Here is an 18,634-nt window from a genome sequence, read left to right on the forward strand (position 1 = left end):
CCTTTACAGACGCGTTCTGTACAACGCGATCACGTGGTGTGTCCGACCAGCGCCAAAGCTTCGAGCGTCGAATTGCCGTCGGCACGTTGAAACTCCGCGTTCCCCACGGGGGGTCTTCCCTTTGGACCTCGAGTTACGATCTCAGCCTGAGTATAAGGAACGAGTGCGTCTTCCTGTACGAAGGCTGATTTATGAGCCTATTCAAGATACAACGTTCAAGGCGCAAGGCCCAAGAGGCATGAGACCAAGACTCCAAGCAGGACACGACCAAAAGTCAAGATGACAAGACTGAATAACGCAACATCTGAGACCATAAAGCATAGCATTCAGCGTTCATGCAACTGAAAGCGCAAGATACTTAGCTCAAGGTGCGATGACGACGTATTGTCAAGCAAGCTCATAACAGAAGCAAGGAGCAGCGCGAACAAAACGGGAACAAGATGTGATGCGATAACGAAAACAGCCGAGTGAAAGGACGAAGGCAGATGCAAGACGAGAAGATGCAAGTTGCTAGTCATCAGATGCAAGGTATCGAATGGCAAGAATCAAGACTCAAGGCACGAAAGTCAAAGTGGTAAAGCTCATAGTACGCAAAACCTAAGATGACAGAATCTATGGAAGACACAAGGCTCAAGGCAGCAAGACGAAGGGTACAAAAGTACAACGCAGCGCAAGTCACTACACTAAGGCAGAATCCCGGTCAGCCTATTGATAGGCCGGAATGAAAGGCCAACGTAGATCCAGATGGACCTGTCCGAAGGTTACGTCGTCTGCACAATTGATTGAATAGCATTCTACAGCAGCTGTTCATGACCTGCAAGTGAACAAGCTGATATAGTGAGCTCCGCTGGCCTACAACTATAGCCTAAACACAACCAAGTAGTTTGATAGATGAGCGCCGTGGACATTCCTGTTTCCTACATAATCCGTCAATGACAAGCCATGCCTTTTCCATCCACTGCCACAGACAGCGCAGCATTGATATCCATGTGAGAACCAAAGATGAAGTGCCCGATGGCTGCGCCGAAGACAACAGCCATGATCAAGTATGCCTGCAGGAAAAGTGGTCATTAGAGTGCCTCATAAAATGATGATATGAGTAACGCTTACATTGTACGTCATGAAGACGAGCATGAGGAAGAACGATAGGAAGACCGTCAGACCATACAGGACAGCTCGGATGATGCGTGGCAGCAACGGGAGAGGCGTCCTGCCATAACGGTCAACATTCTTCTTCAGGCATGCATATCAGCGGTTGCTCACCCAACTATCGGCTTCGTCGACGGCAAGCCCGTCAGCAACCCTGCGCCCTCTGAGTCGCTCTCGGGCGTGTTCCGTCCACTGCGTGGCACGCGCGCCTTGCCCTTGCCGTCCGCGAGGAGCCGGCGCGCGATCAGCCGGTCGACGTCGCGCTGCGCGACGCGCAGCCACTCGTACAGCACGCCGAGAGCGAGGATGGCGAGGAAAGAGAACGCGAACGCCGTCTTAGATGAGATGTGCCACGAGCGGAAGACGACGCAGGTGTCCTCGATCTGCGTATTCCACAGCATGTTCATGCTGCACTTGGGGCCCATGGGCATGTCGTGTCCGCCGTGGTCCATGATGTCGCTGTTGGGTGGTAACGGGGAGGTGCTGTGAGAGGAATCGAGGCGATGGGCGCCGCGCAGCGAGTGCCTGGTACTTGTACGACGGGGGTGAGAGTGCGGGATGGAAGACCTGCTATGTATAGGCACCCGGAAACGGGTCTAGTGTGGGCGCCTTTTCTGCTCCCGGCTCACCCATGGCCAGAAGGGTCTTCCACCTTTCACATAACTTCGGACTGGCTGAGCGTCCAGCACTAGCAACGGAATGCGGTGACGAAGCAGCTGCATCTACGATATCATGTACAACAATCACATAATAGGTCCGCGAGGCGTCCTTCCATCAGACCGTCCTCATCTCCGCATCTTCGTCCTTCTTCCCCAGGTCATGCTTCTGCAGCAGAGCGTCGATTTCCGCAGGCTTGTATATCTTCGCCTTCGGTGCCTTTGTGATTGGGTCGACGGTCAGCGTTGCAAACTCCACTGCGTTCGGGCAGTAGAACATCAGTCGCGACGTCCAAGACACATGTAGCAAATGACACTCACGCTTCTCGCTGCCCAGTGTTGTGCTGTCCATCGTCTTGCTCATCACCCGCAGGACCAAGCCTACAGCATCTTCTACGCCCATATCCTCGTTGTATTCTTGCTTCAACAGACTCTGCGCCGTGCCACTGTTCGCGCCGATGCATGTCGCCTTCCAGCCCGAATAATTTCCGGATGGATCTGAGTGGTACAATTGGAATTCGTAGTGCGGGTCATATCCCGCGTAAAGGAGCGAGACGCCAAATGGGCGCAGGCCTGTAACAGCATCAGCGCGATGCCATGATAGGATCAAATGAGTGCTATTATGGTGAGCGTACCTCCATATTGTGTGTAACCTTGTTTGAGATCACATAGTCGCTGTGCCAGAAGCTCTACAGGGATGTCTTCATTATAGAGGAACAGATGTTTCTGTGCCGCTTGTCGCGCAAAGTTGACAAGCGAGTTCGCGTCTGCTGTTATTCCAGCCACACCAGCGACCACGTTTCTGTATTACGTGCAACGCAAAGTATGAGACAGTGTTACTGTCGGACACAGTCAGGCGGACGAGGATCAGAGCACGTACGAGTTTAACAAGAAGATCTTCTCTCCACTCCCGCCGTATCCTCCCTCCTTCGCGCTGGTCAGGTCGAGCAGCTTGCCTGTCACCTTCTTCTCGGCAGCAAGTACAACACCGTCCTTTGCCAGAACTCCGAGGACAGTACCAGCGTGTGAGATGGCTTCCATAGCATACTCGACTAGCGGGATGGTTGGGTGGTGTTACATGAACAAGTCCTGCCAAGCTTACTTTGATATAACCGTCCTAAGTGGGAATGTGTCACTTAAATGCACAAAGATGTCATGAACGCTGCTGCTTACCTTCCGGCGAGAAGATCGTGGTGCGACCTGTTGGTCGGGCGCAATGTTAGTGAGCCTCCTGGTACGCACACAATGCGATCGACGCACTGTCATAACGTCTAGCCTGTAGGTTCTGTTAGCTAAAGCTTGCGCATAGCAAGCAGTTTACGTACCATGGTGCTGAAGGGGGGGTGAGGGAAGGAGCGGTCTTGCGCAGGTTGACGCGTCCGTGTTACGTGTCGTGCACTCCCATCGAGATCGGAGATTGCCGACGCGCTTTACGCGCCCCAGGTCGGTTTCGAAGGCTGCTTCTCCTCCTCGCTCTCGACGACGACGCCTATTTACGCCCTTGGATGGACAGCTCGCGTTTCTAATGCGGGGTGCGATATCATTCTCTCCTTTTGATAGTAGCGAGCGTAGGCTTATCCGATGCCAATATCCTTTAGGCCGTCGTGTACAAGGTCCTCCGAGCTCATCTTTCAGCAATAATGGTCACTCGCTAGTTCAGTTCTCTAGTTCAATCTACCTTTCAGGCATATTCTATGATCTACAGCCCTCCTGTCATCTCCGACAACTGCTTTAACACGACCTTCACCTTCTCCTCTATGCTCTGCTGCATACCGACCACAATGACGCCCTCCTCGCCCTCGGGACTTTCAAGTGTCTGCAACTGGCTGTCCACCATGTTCGCCTTCATGTAATGCCCTTGTCTCCTTGTGATCCTCGCCAGCAGCAGATCCCGCTCGCCCTTGATGAAGACGAAATACGTCGGCAAGGCTTCCGGAGGCAGCGGCGGCTCGAGCTCGTGCAGGGGCTTCGGCAGATTTGAACGCAGCTTTCCTCGGAGAATATCGCGGTAATATTTGCGGAGTGCAGAGCAAGCGATGATTGCACCTGCACGGTATCGGTGTGGTTTGGAACTGGCCGTCTCAGATGGTTCTTGGGCATGTTCGGGGACAGGTGTAGGATTCGGGGTATGGTCATTTTGCTGCTCGGCGATCAGATGCTCTGCGCTGGTACGCAGGAGAGTGAGCCACGGTTCCCTGTCGGCGTCTGTGAGCGGCTGACCGGAGGACATCTTCTTGATGTTTTCCGGTGGATGCAGGTCGTCACCCTCGATATACGGCAGGTCTAGTCTCTCGCATAGTGCTTTGGCAAGTGTTGTCTTTCCTGTTGCTGCAACGCCCTGTATTGCGCGAAGTATGAGTCGGAATGAGAACTGGCTAACATGGAGTGTTCGATAAGTGTTAACAGACCATCACAACAATGAGCATTGGTTTCGGGAAGTTCTGCTCTGGTTTGGACATGCCGCACAAGGGAAGGCAACAACGCGAATATAGTGCTGGTGCCAGTGAATGTCGCAGGACGATGTCGAGCCCAACAGGCGTAGGTGAGAGACACGGTGGCATCGGGCCGGAAGCCGGTGGCGCCGCGTTCGCAGGTTGCGTTCGACGTCTACTATATCTACACCATCATGGCCAAGAAGAATAAAAACAATGACCAGGATTCGACACCGTCTCTCAGTGGTGTCGCAAACAGAGACATTCTGCAACGATTGAATTTCCTCTACCAAGCCAGCGCATACCTTCAGTCCATCTCACAAGACCCTACCGCGAAGCCAATCGACCGGGGCAGACCGTCAAAACTATCACCCTTACAAGGGCCCTCGAAAGCTGAGAAGAAAGAAATTAGGAGGAAGCAACGACATCCAAACACTGCTGTTGAGCTGTCCAGGGAATATATCAAGTCGATGAAGATCATCGGCCAGAAGACGATGGTGAAGATGTGAGCTTCGTCGTCGCTCTTCTCCATGTGCATCCTGCTGAGCTATTGCAGGGATCCGAACGTCAAGCGCACGATGTGCAAAAAGTGCAATAGTTTGTTGATTCCTGGGACAACGGCGTTGGTGCGGGTGAAGTGTGAGTAATTATTAGCATCTCAATTCATTGTATATCATGTTTGACGATTGAACACTAGCATCACCCTCGCATGGCCATCTCATCTCTTACACCTGCTTATCGTGCACGGCCGCAAGGCGTATACCAGCGCCGCCAATCCTCGACCCAGATGCTTCGCCATCGACTACGGGTGCATTGCCAGCAACAACGGATGCACAGCCATCTGCAAGTACGTCGAGCGCACCGACAGATGATGCGCCGATGGAAGTGGATGCTACCCACGTGCCGGCTGAGGCCATTGGAACCATGCGGAAGCCTATAGTCCGGAGGAGGAGAAGGCAGAAGCACAAGAAGAAAACGGTCGAACCGCGGCTACCGCCTCTATTCCAGCGAAAGGGGCATGTGGTCTTCAGAGGGAATGAGAGGTTGGAGGAGACATGAAGTTCGGTGCGCGTTAGAATGATTCTGCGGGTGACATCGCCCAAACTCATAAGATCTCACGAAATCTCGTGTTTCGATATAGATATAGTGATTAGATGTCGATTTGCAAGTGGCATGATATGGACATTCTACTTTGCCGCCGATTTGCATGCTGTTTGCGCACATGTGTAATGACTTGTATTCTTTCTGGTGGCGTTCCTTTTCGCAGATGGCGTGCAACAGCCTGTGCTGAGTGCTCATCTACATCACGGCATCATAATCAGAAATCTCAAAGGTGATACAGTAGAGACCAATCAAGACTGCAAGGCCGTATGGTGTATCACAGTTATACCGATAAAGCCATGCTGGAAGAATGTCTGTATCCGGCAAGTGACCTCAGTGGTGCATGTTGTTTCGCACCGGCGAGACGCTGGGCTGGTGCACTGTTGCATCACGCTATACATTACGCAGAGAAAGAAAAACAGAAGAACAATGCTACGGACACAGCAAACGAACAAATTTTGCGTGAAACGGGAAGCAGCAAACGGGTCAGCTTCATCGCCTGATGCCGCGTGCAGCTGGTACGCCACGACCACGACGAGCTAGAGAGCACGGCTGTCAGCAGCTTGTTATGAGTAATACGAAGAACGCATGACGCACCGTTGGCTGTATGAAAGAATGACCATCAGTTCTACGAGCAAACTACAAAGAACATGACACGTACCTCGCATGATGGTTGCCCTCCCACGTGCCGTACCGATACCTCTTCCCCTCATCGCATTCGGGCCAACACGCTTGAACCTAAGGTAAAGTAAAAGGTGAGAAGGAATCCCAAGGTAAAGAACGACGACTCACATCGGCGCGTTCTGCAACATGTCTGGGACAATGAAGAAGCGGATCATACTTCCCCTAATGTACACCTGGTCAAGCTGCGACACACGACCATCTCGCCCGGTAACCGTGATGTCCTTCAAAGAGATGTTCAAGTTGTCCTCGGCTGCGTTGTGGCGAAGACAGGATTAGTGCGTTAGCGCAACGAGTACGCGGCAGGTATAGACGTACCTTCAGCGAGCTTGCCGCGATATAGCTGGCCCGTCTTGAGTTCAACAGTGATAATGTGCCCAAGGGATTCATGTAGTAGCTTGACGGGCACTCCGAGACCTGCGGTAGTCATTTTTGAGTGGAAGAGGGGAGCACGACGAGAACGCGGTTCGGATGAAGCAAGTGGCAATAAGCGCCAGTGCTTACTATGTGAAGTTACCGGCCAAAAACTCTCGAGAATCTCTTACAAGATAAGATAAGATGCGATCAGAACTATTTTGAGCTTCCTCGGCCGGGCAACTTCTCGAAGCTCGTTGCACCGTTGCGTTGCGCAGAAGACGAGCACACTGCTAAGTTCGACCGTTGGGAGTACTTTCAGTACATTCAGCGTACATTCTCACCTCGTATAGAAGTGAGTCTGCAGCGTAACGTGATAACAAGGTTCATATTGACTGTTAATTGTCCTGTACGGCACTCAGCATTTCAGCTCCTCATTCTCGGAGTCTGCGCATCGCGCTTTCGCTTTCTTCCATAGTAGAAGCTCGACAGTCACTGTACCCTGCGCCACTATTTGGATCCCGCTGCTGTGCTCAACTTATCCATCGCTGCCATACCATTATTTCTGCGGGGTGCACATGTCAAACCATGCGTTTGGGAAAGAGCATTTCAAATCCTGCGCTATCGTCCCACACGGAGGAAATCCCTCCTGGTCCTCTAAGTGGACCGTCTGATCCTGTTTGGCGTCGTCAACGACTCCTCCGAATAGGCAATGATGTGCACGAGGCAGACGAGACATCTGCCCTCCGCGCGGATCCGCCGGAGTGTGCCACATCGTATGGCACGCTTCCCAACCTCGGCCACTCCGAGAGGAGCAAGTCCAAGTCCACATTTACCCTGCGTCATGGCCTACGCCCACTTCATGGCCTCCGGATACCTCTTCACTTCAAGTCGAGGTCGACACCAGGATCGCCGCGTTCCTACTTCTCTATCAGAGACTCCTACGTCCCGGGCCAGCGCCCCATATCAGCTTACGACCTACTCAAGGATGACATTGACTCTGCAGAGCCGATAGTGGATGTGAAGACCAACGGCATCCGAGTCTGGTACTCGTCCTTTACCTCCATCGATTGGCTCCATGACGTCATCAAAGACTCTGCTCGACAGTCGCACCTGCGCAAGCACAAGTCGCTCCGGGGCAGGATGCTGCGCCAGCTGGACAGGGGCATCGGTTGGATCATCGTGACCATTGTCGGCTTCCTTACGGCGGTTATCGCCTTCCTGATTGTGCGCAGCGAGCAGTGGCTATTCGATCTCAAGGAAGGATACTGTCATGATGACTGGAAGAAGGCGAAGCGGTTCTGTTGTGCAATGGAGGATGATTCAATCCGTAGCTTGCATATGCCCTTCCTCACATACTCAGCGAAGGGATCCTGTCCCTCTTGGCGTACATGGGCTGATATCTTCGGGGAAACACTGGAAGAGAAAGGAGAATGGATAGGATTTGAAGCGGAAATGGTTGAATATATCGCGTATGCTATCATCGCGGTCGGTACCATCCCCTTGCTTTATATGCTAGGGCATGGATCTGACTGCTCAGCAACCTTAGTTGACACTGGCCGTCGTGTCATCTTTGTTAACAATACATCTCACAACATCTACCAGTTTTACAACATGGAAGGACTCTGGAGTGCTTTCTCCAGAATTTACTGACCCAGATGAGGATCAAAAGGTCGCACAAATACTGACGGAGACGGAACCTAAACGGAAAGTAATGTACTACGTAGGTGTCATTTTGTGCGCTGAGGCGGGCGTAGAGCGAGAGCATGTCGCGGGAGAAGTTGCTCGAAATACCACAAGGATCCATGCTTCTTTTTACGCGAGTTTACGTAAATGATGATCGCTTATGATTTTACAGGCTGCTGGAAGTGGAATACCGGAGATTAAGACAATTCTATCCGGTAAGTCTCCGTCGTGCACACGGGACACGGCAATGCTCATTTGCCCGATTGCAGGTTTCGTCATTCATGGCTATCTCGGAGGACGTACTTTGTTCACCAAGGCGGTTGGTCTTGCACTCTCCGTTGCGTCGGGCCTCTCCTTGGGCAAGGAAGGGCCATTCGTTCATATTGCGTCATGCATCGGAAACATCGTCAGCAGGTTCTTCAGCAAATATGAGAATAATGAAGGTTTATTATCCGTTATCCTCGTCTGGACGGTTCATGGATGCTGTACACGATAGGGAAGAGACGCGAGATTTTAAGTGCTGCCAGTGCAGCCGGTGTCGCTGTGGCTTTCGGTGCCCCAATTGGTGGCGTTCTGTTCAGTTTGGAGGAGGTTTCGTATTTCTTCCCGGCAAAGGTCATGTGGCGAAGGTAGGACCGTTGTAAGGCAATAGCCTCGGTACTCAAAAGCAAGCCCTAGTTTCTTCTGTGCCATGGTGGCTGCGATGACACTCAAGTTCTTGGACCCGTTTGGCAGTGGGAAACTGGTGTTGTTACAGGTTACCTACGAGAAGGTGAGCGATGAATTATTTTGAGATAACACAGTCTGATCATAGATTTCAGGATTGGCATGCATATGAGCTTATATTCTTCCTCTTACTCGGGGTTTTTGGGGTATGTGATTGTTTCAAATGGAATGACTTCAACAATCTGACTCTGACATGTAGGGAGTTTGGGGAGCCTACTTCTCGAAGCTCAACTACCGCTGGAGCAAACATGTTCGAAGTGGGACGTGGCTGAAGACCCATCCTGTTGCAGAAGTGGTCCTCGTAAGCCCGAAGTCGGACTAATATCAAGATCATGTCAATTTGATGCTTGATGGACACAGGTCACTCTAGCGACAACAGTGTTCTGCTTTCTCAACGTGTTCACTCGCATGGGTACCACGGAGCTCGTGTATAACCTCTTTGCAGAGTGTCGGTCTGGTGACCCCAATGCTCAGTTAGGCCTTTGCGTGCTCGATCCTCCGGAGCAGGCTATGCCGGTCATACGCGCTATCCTCGTCGCTCTAGTTGTAAAGGGCGCGCTGACTATCGTCACTTTCGGCATCAAGCTGCCCGCCGGCATCTTCATTCCGTCTCTCGCAGGTGGGTGATGTGTTAATGACCAATGGACAACTACTCATCCCATGCAGTCGGAGCATGCGCTGGTCGTATTGTCGGCATATTAGTCCAGTGGTTGCAGTACTCAAATCCAGATAGCACGATATTCGCGTCATGCAAAGGCGACCTCGACTGTGTGATCCCGGGATTGTACGCCATGGTCGGCGCAGCCGCCTCACTCTCCGGAGTAACAGTGCGTAACGGGTAACGTCAACGTCGGATCTCTGCATTCACGCTTATATCGCACAGCGCACGACAGTCTCCCTGGCTGTCATCATGTTTGAGCTCACGGACACGTTGACGTATGCTGTTCCAGTAATGTTGTCCGTGCTCGTTGCGAAGACTGTGGCCGATGCTTTAGAACCGAAGGGAATCTATGACGTTGTCATTGAGTGTGTCCGCTTCGGCGATCATATCGCAAAGATGCTCATTAACTTTTCAGGCTCTCGCAATTGCCGTACCTTGATGCGAAACTCAATTACGTTTGGGACAATCACCAGATTGATGACGTTGTAAGTGATGGCTGGCGCTGGCCATGAATTGGCCACTGAGGTTTCCAGTGTAGATGGGTCGCGAAGTCGATACGATTTGCGTTGACCACGAGAACACGGTCAAGAGCCTGCGAGATCAATTACAGCGTCTCCTCGTAAATGGCAACTCCGATAGTGGTTTTCCTATCCTGAGGAACGTCGGCGTTAAGAAGCGAATGGTTGGTTATATCGGCGCGAACGAGCTGGAGCACGCACTCAGTAAGCCCTTATGCACTGTCAACTGATTGTAAAGGTTTACAATTCGGGCAAAATACAGGCATTGTTGCTGATAATGCAGACGAGAGAGTGTTCTTCCATCCCAACAACACATATACGCATGGGAGACGGATGACCTCTTCGACGTCCTCTCTGGCAGAGACTGGCTCCTATATGGTGGACATCGATCCCTTTGACTTCAGCCCTTACATGGATAAGGTAGGATTCATGCTTTGCCAACCGCGCTGTATAGGGCTGAGGGTATGCCGCCATTAGGCACCCTTGACTATCCAATCGAATTCCCCTCTCGAGTTGGCGCAGCAGTTCTTCACCAAGCTGGGTGCTAGATACGTCGTAGTCATTGACACCGACGGATATTGTGAGTGAAACCCTCCTAGTACGGTATTCACGCTCATCGAGGAATATGTCAGACGAGGGCGTGATTGACAAGAAAGCTTGGTTAGCATTCCTCCACGAGCTAGAATAGCACGAATAGTGAATAACGACAACTACCACAATGCGGCTCCGTTTGCATTTTTCTGCATCTACATTGTATTAACACTGTTGAACGAATCATGTACCACTACACGGATTTTGGAGAACTCGCTGCACATCGTAGCTGATGAACAATTCCTTGCATATACCGCATCCTATCATAACTTTCTCAAATACATCACCCGTGCATAAATAGTTGTATATGGCATTCGTCATCCTCAGCTGGTTTATAGCGGCGGACGAGCCAGCGGCCTGGCTAGCGCTCAAGTAGGGAGCCGACGGCGCTTCACTTCCTCTGCACGCTCACACTTGACTGACAAATCATTTATTCACAAACGCACATGCCGCTGTACGTCTCGTAGCTTGCAGTCTGACACCTTCGATTCAGTAAACTTTGAGTCTTCTCACTTCGTATGAACGAGGCGGTATTTGTCAAATCCGGCGCCGCCGAGGTGAGCCATTTGACTGTTTCACTGCTACAGTAATGGTATCATTCTCATTCGGTGAGATTCTTTAGTGAAGACGAGAAAAGTCGACCTCGATTCTTGAAGGGAAACTGCATAGAAACAAGAGCATCCTGAAATCTCTCTGGGCTTGTACAATCGAAATCTCTGTTCCTCATCAAATATCGCAATAACCGAAGGGACGCACTCTCTGTATGATGAATAGTAGTCAGCTCTGACGTGCGATTGCTCAACGTCAACTTCTGGGTGATTAGCCTTCCGGTTTTTGATCATCCCACGTCCGAACCGACATCTCATTCAACACCGTCAAACGCTCAGCTCACGTTTTTACCGAGGACATTATTGATTGTAATTGGTCTGTCTACGTAGGCAGTCATGGAAGCTTGCACTTCCGCCGACGGTCATTGTGCTGGAGTAGAGTGGGAATTTTTCAGATAATGTCTCACCAATCCAACTCTATGGTTTATGTCCCTCGTATCCTCTCCGATCACGATGTAAGGTATTTTCAGTTCGTCGAGTGTCGCATGTAGTGTTTGCAAGTATATCCACGGGTCTTCCAATGAGCGCACCCCATCGTCGATCATCCACTCTCTAACAGGCTGGAGAACGACTTGGGATGCCGGTCATTGAATTGTCCGAACAAAGACGCATCGATTTGACTCACCAAACAGTGAATCTCTGTAGAAGGGCAGGATTGCGTGCAGCGAAGAATCCGCCAGCAACCTCTGACGCCTCTCCAAAGCGCCTGACACCGTCGAAGTAGATGCATAGACGATCGGGTCTATTGCAGAACGATCGCTCAACAGTCTGACTGCGTTACTGCCTCCCATGCGCCCTATGACCTCCTCCTCCGTCCTCAACTGTGCGGACATTATTGCATATTGCATCTCGTATGTGTCGGTATCTGCCCTCGTAAATCCCTGAGCTCTCATGACTGTTCTGGCAACTTCTTTGATGTAACAGGAGGGATCGATCTCTAGGTCCTTCGCCAAAGCCTCGCACAGCGTTGTCTTGCCACTTGAAGAAGGGCCAAGGACGAAGATTGCTTCGTAGGAGCCTCCAGTGATGCCGCTTTTACTGCAGCCCAGATCTGCTCCTCTGCTTCTGTCTGCGGGAGCTGCGATTGGTACCTCGACGTCGTGCGATTCGGCCATTCTGTTGAACGTCCAAGATCACGTCGCCGACGGCCTGCATTTGACGACTCACCTGAATACTTGAGATATGGCCAATCCCAGCGATTGAAGTGCATGTACTCGTTTAGCTCATGCGTGCCTTGCAATTCCCAGGCTGATCCTATCATTGCGCCGGCTTCCTTGTACCAAAGCACGATAGGGTTCAGAATCAGACGTCCATCCACGGCACATGCGCGGTGAAAGTAGGGCTTCCACGCTCTGGGCTCTGCGAAGGTTGGTCTTATAAAGGCCTGTCTTGGACGGAGATCCGATCCCTGCTGCATACATTTGCCCCTTGCCAGCGATGAGGCCTATCGTCCTTCGAGAGAATCCCAGGCCAGATGACGACTCGTGGAATTTCATTGCTGTCATGCCAACCACTATACGTCCAGGATATGGCAAACATATCCTCTTCTCTCCTCAAGCCATCAAACTCGACATCACGCAATTCCCCGCAAATCGCATCTTACGCGCAGATGATATCTCCAAGTTTGTCTTGGTGTCATTTGAGAGCTTAAGATTCCCGGACACACCCTTTTCTGCAACACGAGATTATTTGATTAGACTTTTCAAAGCGGGGTTGTTCCTCAATGGAGTACAGTACCGATTCTATGGACATAGCAATTCGCAACTGGTGAGCTAACATATCATTCTTCTATACTCATTAACTCAAGCCTCCATGCAGAGATCGCGCAGTTGTTTTCTACGCGAGGCCAATACAGATCAAGAGCTGAATGATCGCCTCTATGCTTTCGGGGACTTTAAAAAGATCATGAATGTCGCCAAACGTGAGAATGGAGGCATGCTTTTCTTGCATGGTTTCGATTTTGACCGTCCCTTAACAGGTGCTAAAAGGATAGGCCTTCTGTTTTCCAAAGCTGAATTGGACTGGAACCTGGATCCCCGCTGGACGCAAGATATCGATGATATCGTAATCAACGGAGAAACATTTTCCGATGGTTGCGGTCTCATGTCGAAGCGCTTCGCTGTCCAGCTCAGTCGCCACAAACGATACATATATCATGGTCGACCGTATACACCTTGCATCTTCCAGATTCGGTACGTTAGTTTTAGCGCTGAGAGCGTTCCATTGTCTGAGTTTGGTGGTTTAAAGTTATAGAGGATACAAGGTGACCTCGATTTGACAGCGTAGAGAAAGGTGGTCATCAGTACTGACGCTGTCTATGTCTACAAAGGGCGTATTGATGTTACACCCGGAACTGGCCGAGAACTATCACGTTCAATTCCGAGCAAGTCAAAGGAAGTTCATTGCTACACAAGATAACACGTTCTCTGTAGTCGACCACTCGACGCCTTATGCATTCGGACGTTTGAATAACGATGTCATTGTCCTCATGGCCAGTCTTGGTATCACCTCCGAAACCTTTCTGGCTAAGCAGGAGGCATACCATCACTGGATTCGCGCCGCATCCAACGACTGGGAAGTTGCCTTTAATTTCCTCTGCGCTTTGGGGCACTATGGCACGGCTGAACGTCTCCTTCTTGACGGAATAGAGTCGGCCGAAGTGAAGGCAAAGATCCGCTCATCCCAAATGTCTGAGCTTGCGGCATTCAAGAAGAACGAAAAGTATCGCTCAAGAATGGTTGTTCTCAAATCTCGTCTACTCTTTGGTGTCTGCGATCCCTACGGCGTCTTGGATGAAGGGGAGGTGCATGTGCGGGTATCAGTCCCTCGCCGGGGAGCATCAACCTTGACAAATACAGATGTCATGGTCGTGCGCAATCCTTGCCTTCATCCAGGAGACTGTTTAAAGCTCCGCACTGTCGATCATCCTCGCCTGTCCCATCTCGTGGACTGTGTTGTCTTCGCTTCCAGAGGTAGGCGTGCGGCTCCTTCAATGAGCTCCGGAGGAGATTTAGGTGATGCTATCTTTTCTCTGACACTGTTACGTGCATCTGACCGCATGCTTTAAGATGGCGACAAATTCCTTGTGATATGGGATCCCGATCTGGTTCCAAAGAAGGTTGCAGAGGTAATGCCCATGCTAGTGAATTGCGTCCGTTAGCAGGCTAATACAACATTACTGGTTAGTCATACACGTATCCTCCGGCCAAGGAACGCGTGAGTGTTCAGGTTTCCAGGGAAGACCTTGCGAAGCATTTTGCTTCGTACAATACGTACGTAGCTTTTCTGTAGGTTCTAACATTGCTGTTGATGCCTGCAATCTAGCATGGCGCTCGGCACCATCACTAGTCTTCACGCGAAGTGGGTTCGATCTAGTCCAAAAGGGGCCATGAGCGACGAGTGCCAAGATCTCAACGCATTGCACTCCCAGGCCGTCGATGGCGCGTCTGTCAAGATACCGGAGCGTCTGCGTTCGCCTCCAGAGCCCGACTCTCCATATGTCATCGATCTGTTGCAGGATTCTGCGAAGAGGTTTTTTGAGACATACATACAGTCGGAACCTGATGCTCTGGAGGCACAGACCTTGTCTCCGGAAGCAGCGGGCGAAGTTCTCGCACGATTTCTATCTACCGAAAAGACGGCGCTATCGGAATGCGAGGTTGTGACTATGGCAGCTGCGTTCGCGCGAAGAAATGGCATCAGTTTGAGACCTTACTTATGTCACATCGACTTTGGAGCATTGGCGACTTCGGAGAAGCATGCACTCAGCCTACAGCTAGGCTTGACTCCGGAACACGATCCGTATATATGGAACAGGTACGTGCATGTCGGTAGCACCATACCATGGACGGAAGGTCTCATTCAGCCGCTTCATCAGTCTCATACGCTCTGAGATTCTGCGCTCTCGTGACCTATCTACTCGCGATCTTGGGGGACCACTGCGGTTGCAGAAGCTATACTCTTCATCGGAGCAAGGGCGCGCCGCTTTCTTCGAATACTTGAAGGATGCCACACAGCAATACAATCGCCGACTAATGATCCTGAAGGTCTGTGTGAGCCATCAATTATGAACACTGTTACTCACGTTTATCGTCTGTAGACGGACGATAGGTTTTCAGTGGGTATTTTTCTCCGGGGACCGATCCCATGGGATGAAGAGGTATGCTATAGAGTCGTTTCACACCTAAGGCAAATAAATTTTGATGCGCTACGCTGGTTCATTCAGCCCGAAATAAACGACAACGTCCTGGTCTGCCCATTCATGCCCATCGCCTCTGAGGTGTCGTCGACGTACTGGCGGGGAACGAAGGGATACAGGCTTCACTGCAGTGACAATCTCATGCAATTATATGACCAACAGAGGGGCAATACATTCATTTTCGTCAATAGACCACCCATAAAGTCAGACGTAGACATCGTCACAAGCATCGCATTGCAAAAGATTTCTGGACGAGTCCAGAAGGTACGTCTCACAATATCTTTGCGTTCTCTGCAGCTCTTAGAGCCACTGGACATCCACAGCAATGCGGCCGCATCTATCGTACACCTGTTGTAGCAATTGAGATTCATGTCGTTTCGAATCGAGACCGCGTCGCATGCCAGGCCTTCGATCTACGTTATGAACAGTGAGATTGCAATGCATTCGATGCTGATGCAATGCCTTTATTAATTCGACCTTTAGGGTGCCGACCGAAGAATTCATGCGTAGATTTGACCACAAGCCTCAGCAATTCACGCCTAATAGCATCCGTGATCTTGATTGGACAGACGACGAAACAGGCGGACGCTTGTTCGCTGGCACAAAGCAGGATGCGGAGGATGTTCTTGCATCCATGGAGGTTGAGCTTCTGCAGAAGTATTTCCACATCGCCATCGCAAATCGCGCAGAGGATAGGCTCTTCTGGATATTCGAGACTCTCCTCAAGATGGAACCTCTACCTGAAGTTCGGATAACTGATTGCATTGATCAGCATGCGTTTCTTGCCTACTCCGTCCTGAAGAAATACCTCCCCGATGGCCCTGCTCTGCTTCCTCCTGTAGCTGCGCCGCTTGGTCCTACCATCTTGCGCGGGATCGTGCGATCTGCCAATACGCTCGGCATCGCTTCGTTAGCGGCCCTGGAGAGACTTGCCTCAGCGACTGATTCCCTCGATCTTACCACTTATTTCGATACTCTCTGGTGGGTCGCGCTTAGCGTGCGACCATCTACTCTCGTACAAGAATTACTGCTTGTTCTGCATGATAGCCGAACCGGCAAGACACAGAACAAGACGTATGAATATGCTCATAAATATCTGTTGGGTGTCGCGTTCGACAGAGCCGAAGAAGCTGCAGATGCTTGCCCTTGCGATGATGCTGGACGACCAAAGCGGCAGCGTGTAGCTCCTGTGCATGCAAGATTGGTTGCTCCGAAGAGGGACCAAGAGGAAGAAGTTGCCGGCAGTGAGGACAAGTATCCAACACACGTGATGGCTCATATCCGTGTCGATGCTCAGACAAATATTCGCATTCATTCTCATATTCGTCTCCGACTTGCATCACCCGTCGATGGATCAGACCTGCTCGCACTCGGCACGACTGTCCTTGACGGGGTGGTCCTGCGTGCAGGGAAAGGAGAGTTATTTCTCGAGTTGAAACACCCGCTACCACCAGAGTACCAAAGAGTCGACTGGTACCTATATGACGCTGGAAGTATCGCGACCTCGAAAGCAATGATGGATGCCGTTTTGAGGCTTGCTACCGAAGGATCTGAGTGTTGCTCGTTCAGTGACATCATAGCAGGTGATGAGGCTGTCCTGGATCCTGCTACCGAAGAGCAGACCACTGCCGATGGACTCGATGAAGACCTCCCTTCATTGAATGACAGTCAGAAGGCTGCTGTACGCGCTGCGGGAAGCAGCACGCTGGCATTGATATGGGGTCCTCCCGGTGAGTTGGTGTGCCCATACGGCTCTAATGTATCTCACGTTCTCTGTAGGGACGGGAAAGACCACAGTGGTCGTTCAGATCTTGATACACTTCATCAAAAGTAGTCCTGGCACGAAAATACTGATGACGGCGTCCACACACAACGGTATGTAGAAAACAGTCAAATCGCCACGGGCAATTTTGATCATGTGGACAGCTGTGGATAATGTACTTGAACGATTCCTCGTTGAAAACGGGGCCAATGGGCTACTCGCGCAGGACCAGATATTGCGGGTGGCCACAGAGAGCTCGAAGGTCAACAAGGCCTTGCAAAAGTTCACGATCGACGCTCGCGTAGGGGGTAGCATGAACGAAAATCCGCGTCTGATGCAGAAGGCACAACAGAGAGCCAAAGAAGCAAGCATTGTCTTCACCACTTGCAGTGGCGCGGGATTGGGCGTCTTGCGGAACATGGACTTTGAGATCGTGTTGATTGATGAAGCATCGCAGATCACTGAGCCCTGTGCCTTGATCCCACTAGTGAAAGGTTGTCAGCGCGCAGTTCTGGTTGGTGACCAGTGAGTGCACCTAACGGATTGTGTTGCAATTGCCAAGCCATGACCGACCATCATCGACATTTATCCAGTGTCCAGCTTCGTCCGACGGTCCGTCCCATGGCAAAGGCATTGGAGTTTGATCGCTCCCTTTTTGAACGTCTGTATACCGGCCCGGCTTACGCTCGAATGACTAGAACTATGCTGGATGTAAGATCCCATGCAGTTCTTTGGATAGCGATCCCTGACATTTCGCCAGGTTCAATATAGGTTCTCCGCTGATCTGGCACACTTTCCATCCCAGCAGTTCTACCAAGGCAGATTGCGGACGGGCACTCCGAGAGAAGATGAGATTCGGATGACGCTGGGGTCCTCCATCTTCCCTTGGCCTACTGAACAGTCAAGAATATTCCCGGTAGTATTCGTTCCTTGCGCAGCCGAGGAAGATCACGGCAGATCGTCGAAAGGCAACTCAGGCCAAGTCGAGCTCGCTAAATACATCCTTGGGCTGCTCAGGGCTGCGCGTGGTAATGAGGTCGCAGAGGAGACTGCCCGTGTGCAAGGCGTCTCAATCGCTGTCCTAACGCCTTACTCCCGACAGGTGCAGATGTTAAAACAAACGATATCTTCCTCCATGAACGTGGTGGTAAGCACGATCGATGGTTTCCAGGGACGCGAGGCAGACATTGTCGTGTTCTCTACCGTGCGTTCGAACATGGAAGGAGATATTGGATTTTTGGAGGACGAAAGGCGACTGAACGTCGCCTGGACACGTCCGAAGCTGGGTTTGATTATCGTAGGCCATCGCCATACCTTGCAGGCCAACAGTACGCTGTGGAAGAGCGCACTCGCCTATTGCAAAGAAGTAGTCATCAGTCCTCCGGAGCCGAACTGATCATCAGCCTGTACAAGATTTTAAACACCATGTATATTACGTTGTGTATGTTTGCAGTGTAAAGCACTGATGTGAATATCGGAGCCACAATGTACATTGTTCATTCGCAACCAGC

The 18,634-nt window shown here is 51.1% G+C and overlaps 8 protein-coding genes across 8 annotated transcripts; 3 read left to right on the forward strand and 5 right to left on the reverse strand.

The window, feature by feature from the left end:
• Positions 1–723: 723 nt before the first annotated feature.
• LAESUDRAFT_351657 (Ctr copper transporter) lies at positions 724–1,762 on the reverse strand. The gene is made up of 3 exons (XM_040902127.1): positions 1,264–1,762; positions 1,111–1,210; positions 724–1,052 (listed from the first exon to the last, which is right to left on the reverse strand). The coding sequence occupies exons 1-3, from the start codon at positions 1,599–1,601 to the stop codon at positions 930–932; spliced, it is 561 nt and encodes a 186-aa protein (XP_040768561.1). The 5' UTR covers positions 1,602–1,762; the 3' UTR covers positions 724–929.
• LAESUDRAFT_721212 (proteasome-domain-containing protein) lies at positions 1,586–2,854 on the reverse strand. Its single transcript, XM_040907975.1, has 4 exons — positions 2,686–2,854; positions 2,441–2,607; positions 2,127–2,378; positions 1,586–2,063 (listed from the first exon to the last, which is right to left on the reverse strand). Exons 1-4 carry the CDS (start codon positions 2,844–2,846, stop codon positions 1,924–1,926), a joined length of 720 nt encoding a protein of 239 aa, XP_040768562.1. The 5' UTR covers positions 2,847–2,854; the 3' UTR covers positions 1,586–1,923.
• A 650-nt stretch (positions 2,855–3,504) lies between these two features.
• On the reverse strand, positions 3,505–4,264 carry LAESUDRAFT_734586 (carbohydrate kinase; the record flags this gene model as incomplete). Its single annotated transcript, XM_040910524.1, has 2 exons — positions 3,505–4,143; positions 4,214–4,264. The coding sequence occupies 2 exons, from the start codon at positions 4,262–4,264 to the stop codon at positions 3,505–3,507; spliced, it is 690 nt and encodes a 229-aa protein (XP_040768563.1).
• A 166-nt stretch (positions 4,265–4,430) lies between these two features.
• Positions 4,431–5,491, forward strand: LAESUDRAFT_672359 (Rpr2-domain-containing protein; the record flags this gene model as incomplete). The annotated part of the gene is made up of 3 exons (XM_040905491.1): positions 4,431–4,742; positions 4,794–4,876; positions 4,935–5,491. Coding segments are annotated over 3 exons (757 nt in total), but the record flags the coding sequence as incomplete, so codon positions are not given.
• Positions 5,492–5,830: 339 nt separating this feature from the next.
• Positions 5,831–6,449, reverse strand: LAESUDRAFT_643322 (Sm-like ribonucleoprotein; the record flags this gene model as incomplete). Its single annotated transcript, XM_040903779.1, has 4 exons — positions 5,831–5,877; positions 5,994–6,076; positions 6,131–6,272; positions 6,338–6,449. 4 exons carry the CDS (start codon positions 6,447–6,449, stop codon positions 5,831–5,833), a joined length of 384 nt encoding a protein of 127 aa, XP_040768565.1.
• Positions 6,450–6,649: 200 nt separating this feature from the next.
• On the forward strand, positions 6,650–10,847 carry LAESUDRAFT_721216 (uncharacterized protein). The gene is made up of 17 exons (XM_040907976.1): positions 6,650–6,728; positions 6,796–7,861; positions 7,923–8,096; positions 8,232–8,274; positions 8,329–8,502; positions 8,556–8,688; positions 8,738–8,831; positions 8,881–8,931; positions 8,985–9,086; positions 9,146–9,404; positions 9,452–9,612; positions 9,669–9,811; positions 9,862–9,931; positions 9,985–10,168; positions 10,227–10,384; positions 10,442–10,544; positions 10,597–10,847. Exons 2-17 carry the CDS (start codon positions 6,962–6,964, stop codon positions 10,650–10,652), a joined length of 2,805 nt encoding a protein of 934 aa, XP_040768566.1. The 5' UTR covers positions 6,650–6,728; positions 6,796–6,961; the 3' UTR covers positions 10,653–10,847.
• A 569-nt stretch (positions 10,848–11,416) lies between these two features.
• On the reverse strand, positions 11,417–12,350 carry LAESUDRAFT_809721 (uncharacterized protein). Its single transcript, XM_040914160.1, has 3 exons — positions 12,331–12,350; positions 11,789–12,279; positions 11,417–11,734 (listed from the first exon to the last, which is right to left on the reverse strand). Exons 2-3 carry the CDS (start codon positions 12,276–12,278, stop codon positions 11,526–11,528), a joined length of 699 nt encoding a protein of 232 aa, XP_040768567.1. The 5' UTR covers position 12,279; positions 12,331–12,350; the 3' UTR covers positions 11,417–11,525.
• Positions 12,351–12,600: 250 nt separating this feature from the next.
• Positions 12,601–18,519, forward strand: LAESUDRAFT_711271 (RdRP-domain-containing protein; the record flags this gene model as incomplete). The annotated part of the gene is made up of 17 exons (XM_040906821.1): positions 12,601–12,930; positions 12,982–13,084; positions 13,142–13,359; positions 13,445–14,135; positions 14,232–14,290; positions 14,350–14,435; positions 14,488–14,979; positions 15,029–15,209; positions 15,263–15,322; positions 15,389–15,625; positions 15,685–15,788; positions 15,845–17,091; positions 17,141–17,236; positions 17,288–17,648; positions 17,717–17,834; positions 17,932–18,270; positions 18,295–18,519. The coding sequence occupies 17 exons, from the start codon at positions 12,601–12,603 to the stop codon at positions 18,517–18,519; spliced, it is 4,947 nt and encodes a 1,648-aa protein (XP_040768568.1).
• Between the last annotated feature and the right edge of the window lie 115 nt (positions 18,520–18,634).

Source organism: Laetiporus sulphureus, assembly GCF_001632365.1.
Source record: "Laetiporus sulphureus 93-53 unplaced genomic scaffold LAESUscaffold_4, whole genome shotgun sequence".
Lineage (NCBI taxonomy): Eukaryota > Fungi > Basidiomycota > Agaricomycetes > Polyporales > Laetiporaceae > Laetiporus > Laetiporus sulphureus.

Bases quoted from the DNA above. Each gene is read 5' to 3' on its own strand.
- LAESUDRAFT_351657 (XM_040902127.1), bottom strand. From the start codon at position 1,601: ATGGACCACGGCGGACACGACATGCCCATGGGCCCCAAGTGCAGCATG. The intron at 1,211-1,263 runs GTGAGCAACCGC...CCGTTATGGCAG, and splicing joins TCGACGAAGCCGATAGTTGG to GACGCCTCTCCCGTTGCTGC. The intron at 1,053-1,110 runs GTAAGCGTTACT...CTTTTCCTGCAG, and splicing joins TCGTCTTCATGACGTACAAT to GCATACTTGATCATGGCTGT.
- LAESUDRAFT_721212 (XM_040907975.1), bottom strand. From the start codon at position 2,846: ATGGAAGCCATCTCACACGCTGGTACTGTCCTCGGAGTTCTGGCAAAG. The intron at 2,379-2,440 runs GTACGCTCACCA...ATGCTGTTACAG, and splicing joins AGGTTACACACAATATGGAG to GCCTGCGCCCATTTGGCGTC. The intron at 2,064-2,126 runs GTGAGTGTCATT...GCCCGAACGCAG, and splicing joins AACACTGGGCAGCGAGAAGC to TGGAGTTTGCAACGCTGACC.
- LAESUDRAFT_721216 (XM_040907976.1), top strand. From the start codon at position 6,962: ATGCGTTTGGGAAAGAGCATTTCAAATCCTGCGCTATCGTCCCACACG. The intron at 9,087-9,145 runs GTAAGCCCGAAG...TGATGGACACAG, and splicing joins CTGTTGCAGAAGTGGTCCTC to GTCACTCTAGCGACAACAGT. The intron at 10,385-10,441 runs GTAGGATTCATG...TGCCGCCATTAG, and splicing joins TCAGCCCTTACATGGATAAG to GCACCCTTGACTATCCAATC.
- LAESUDRAFT_809721 (XM_040914160.1), bottom strand. From the start codon at position 12,278: ATGGCCGAATCGCACGACGTCGAGGTACCAATCGCAGCTCCCGCAGAC. The intron at 11,735-11,788 runs GTGAGTCAAATC...CGGCATCCCAAG, and splicing joins CTACAGAGATTCACTGTTTG to TCGTTCTCCAGCCTGTTAGA.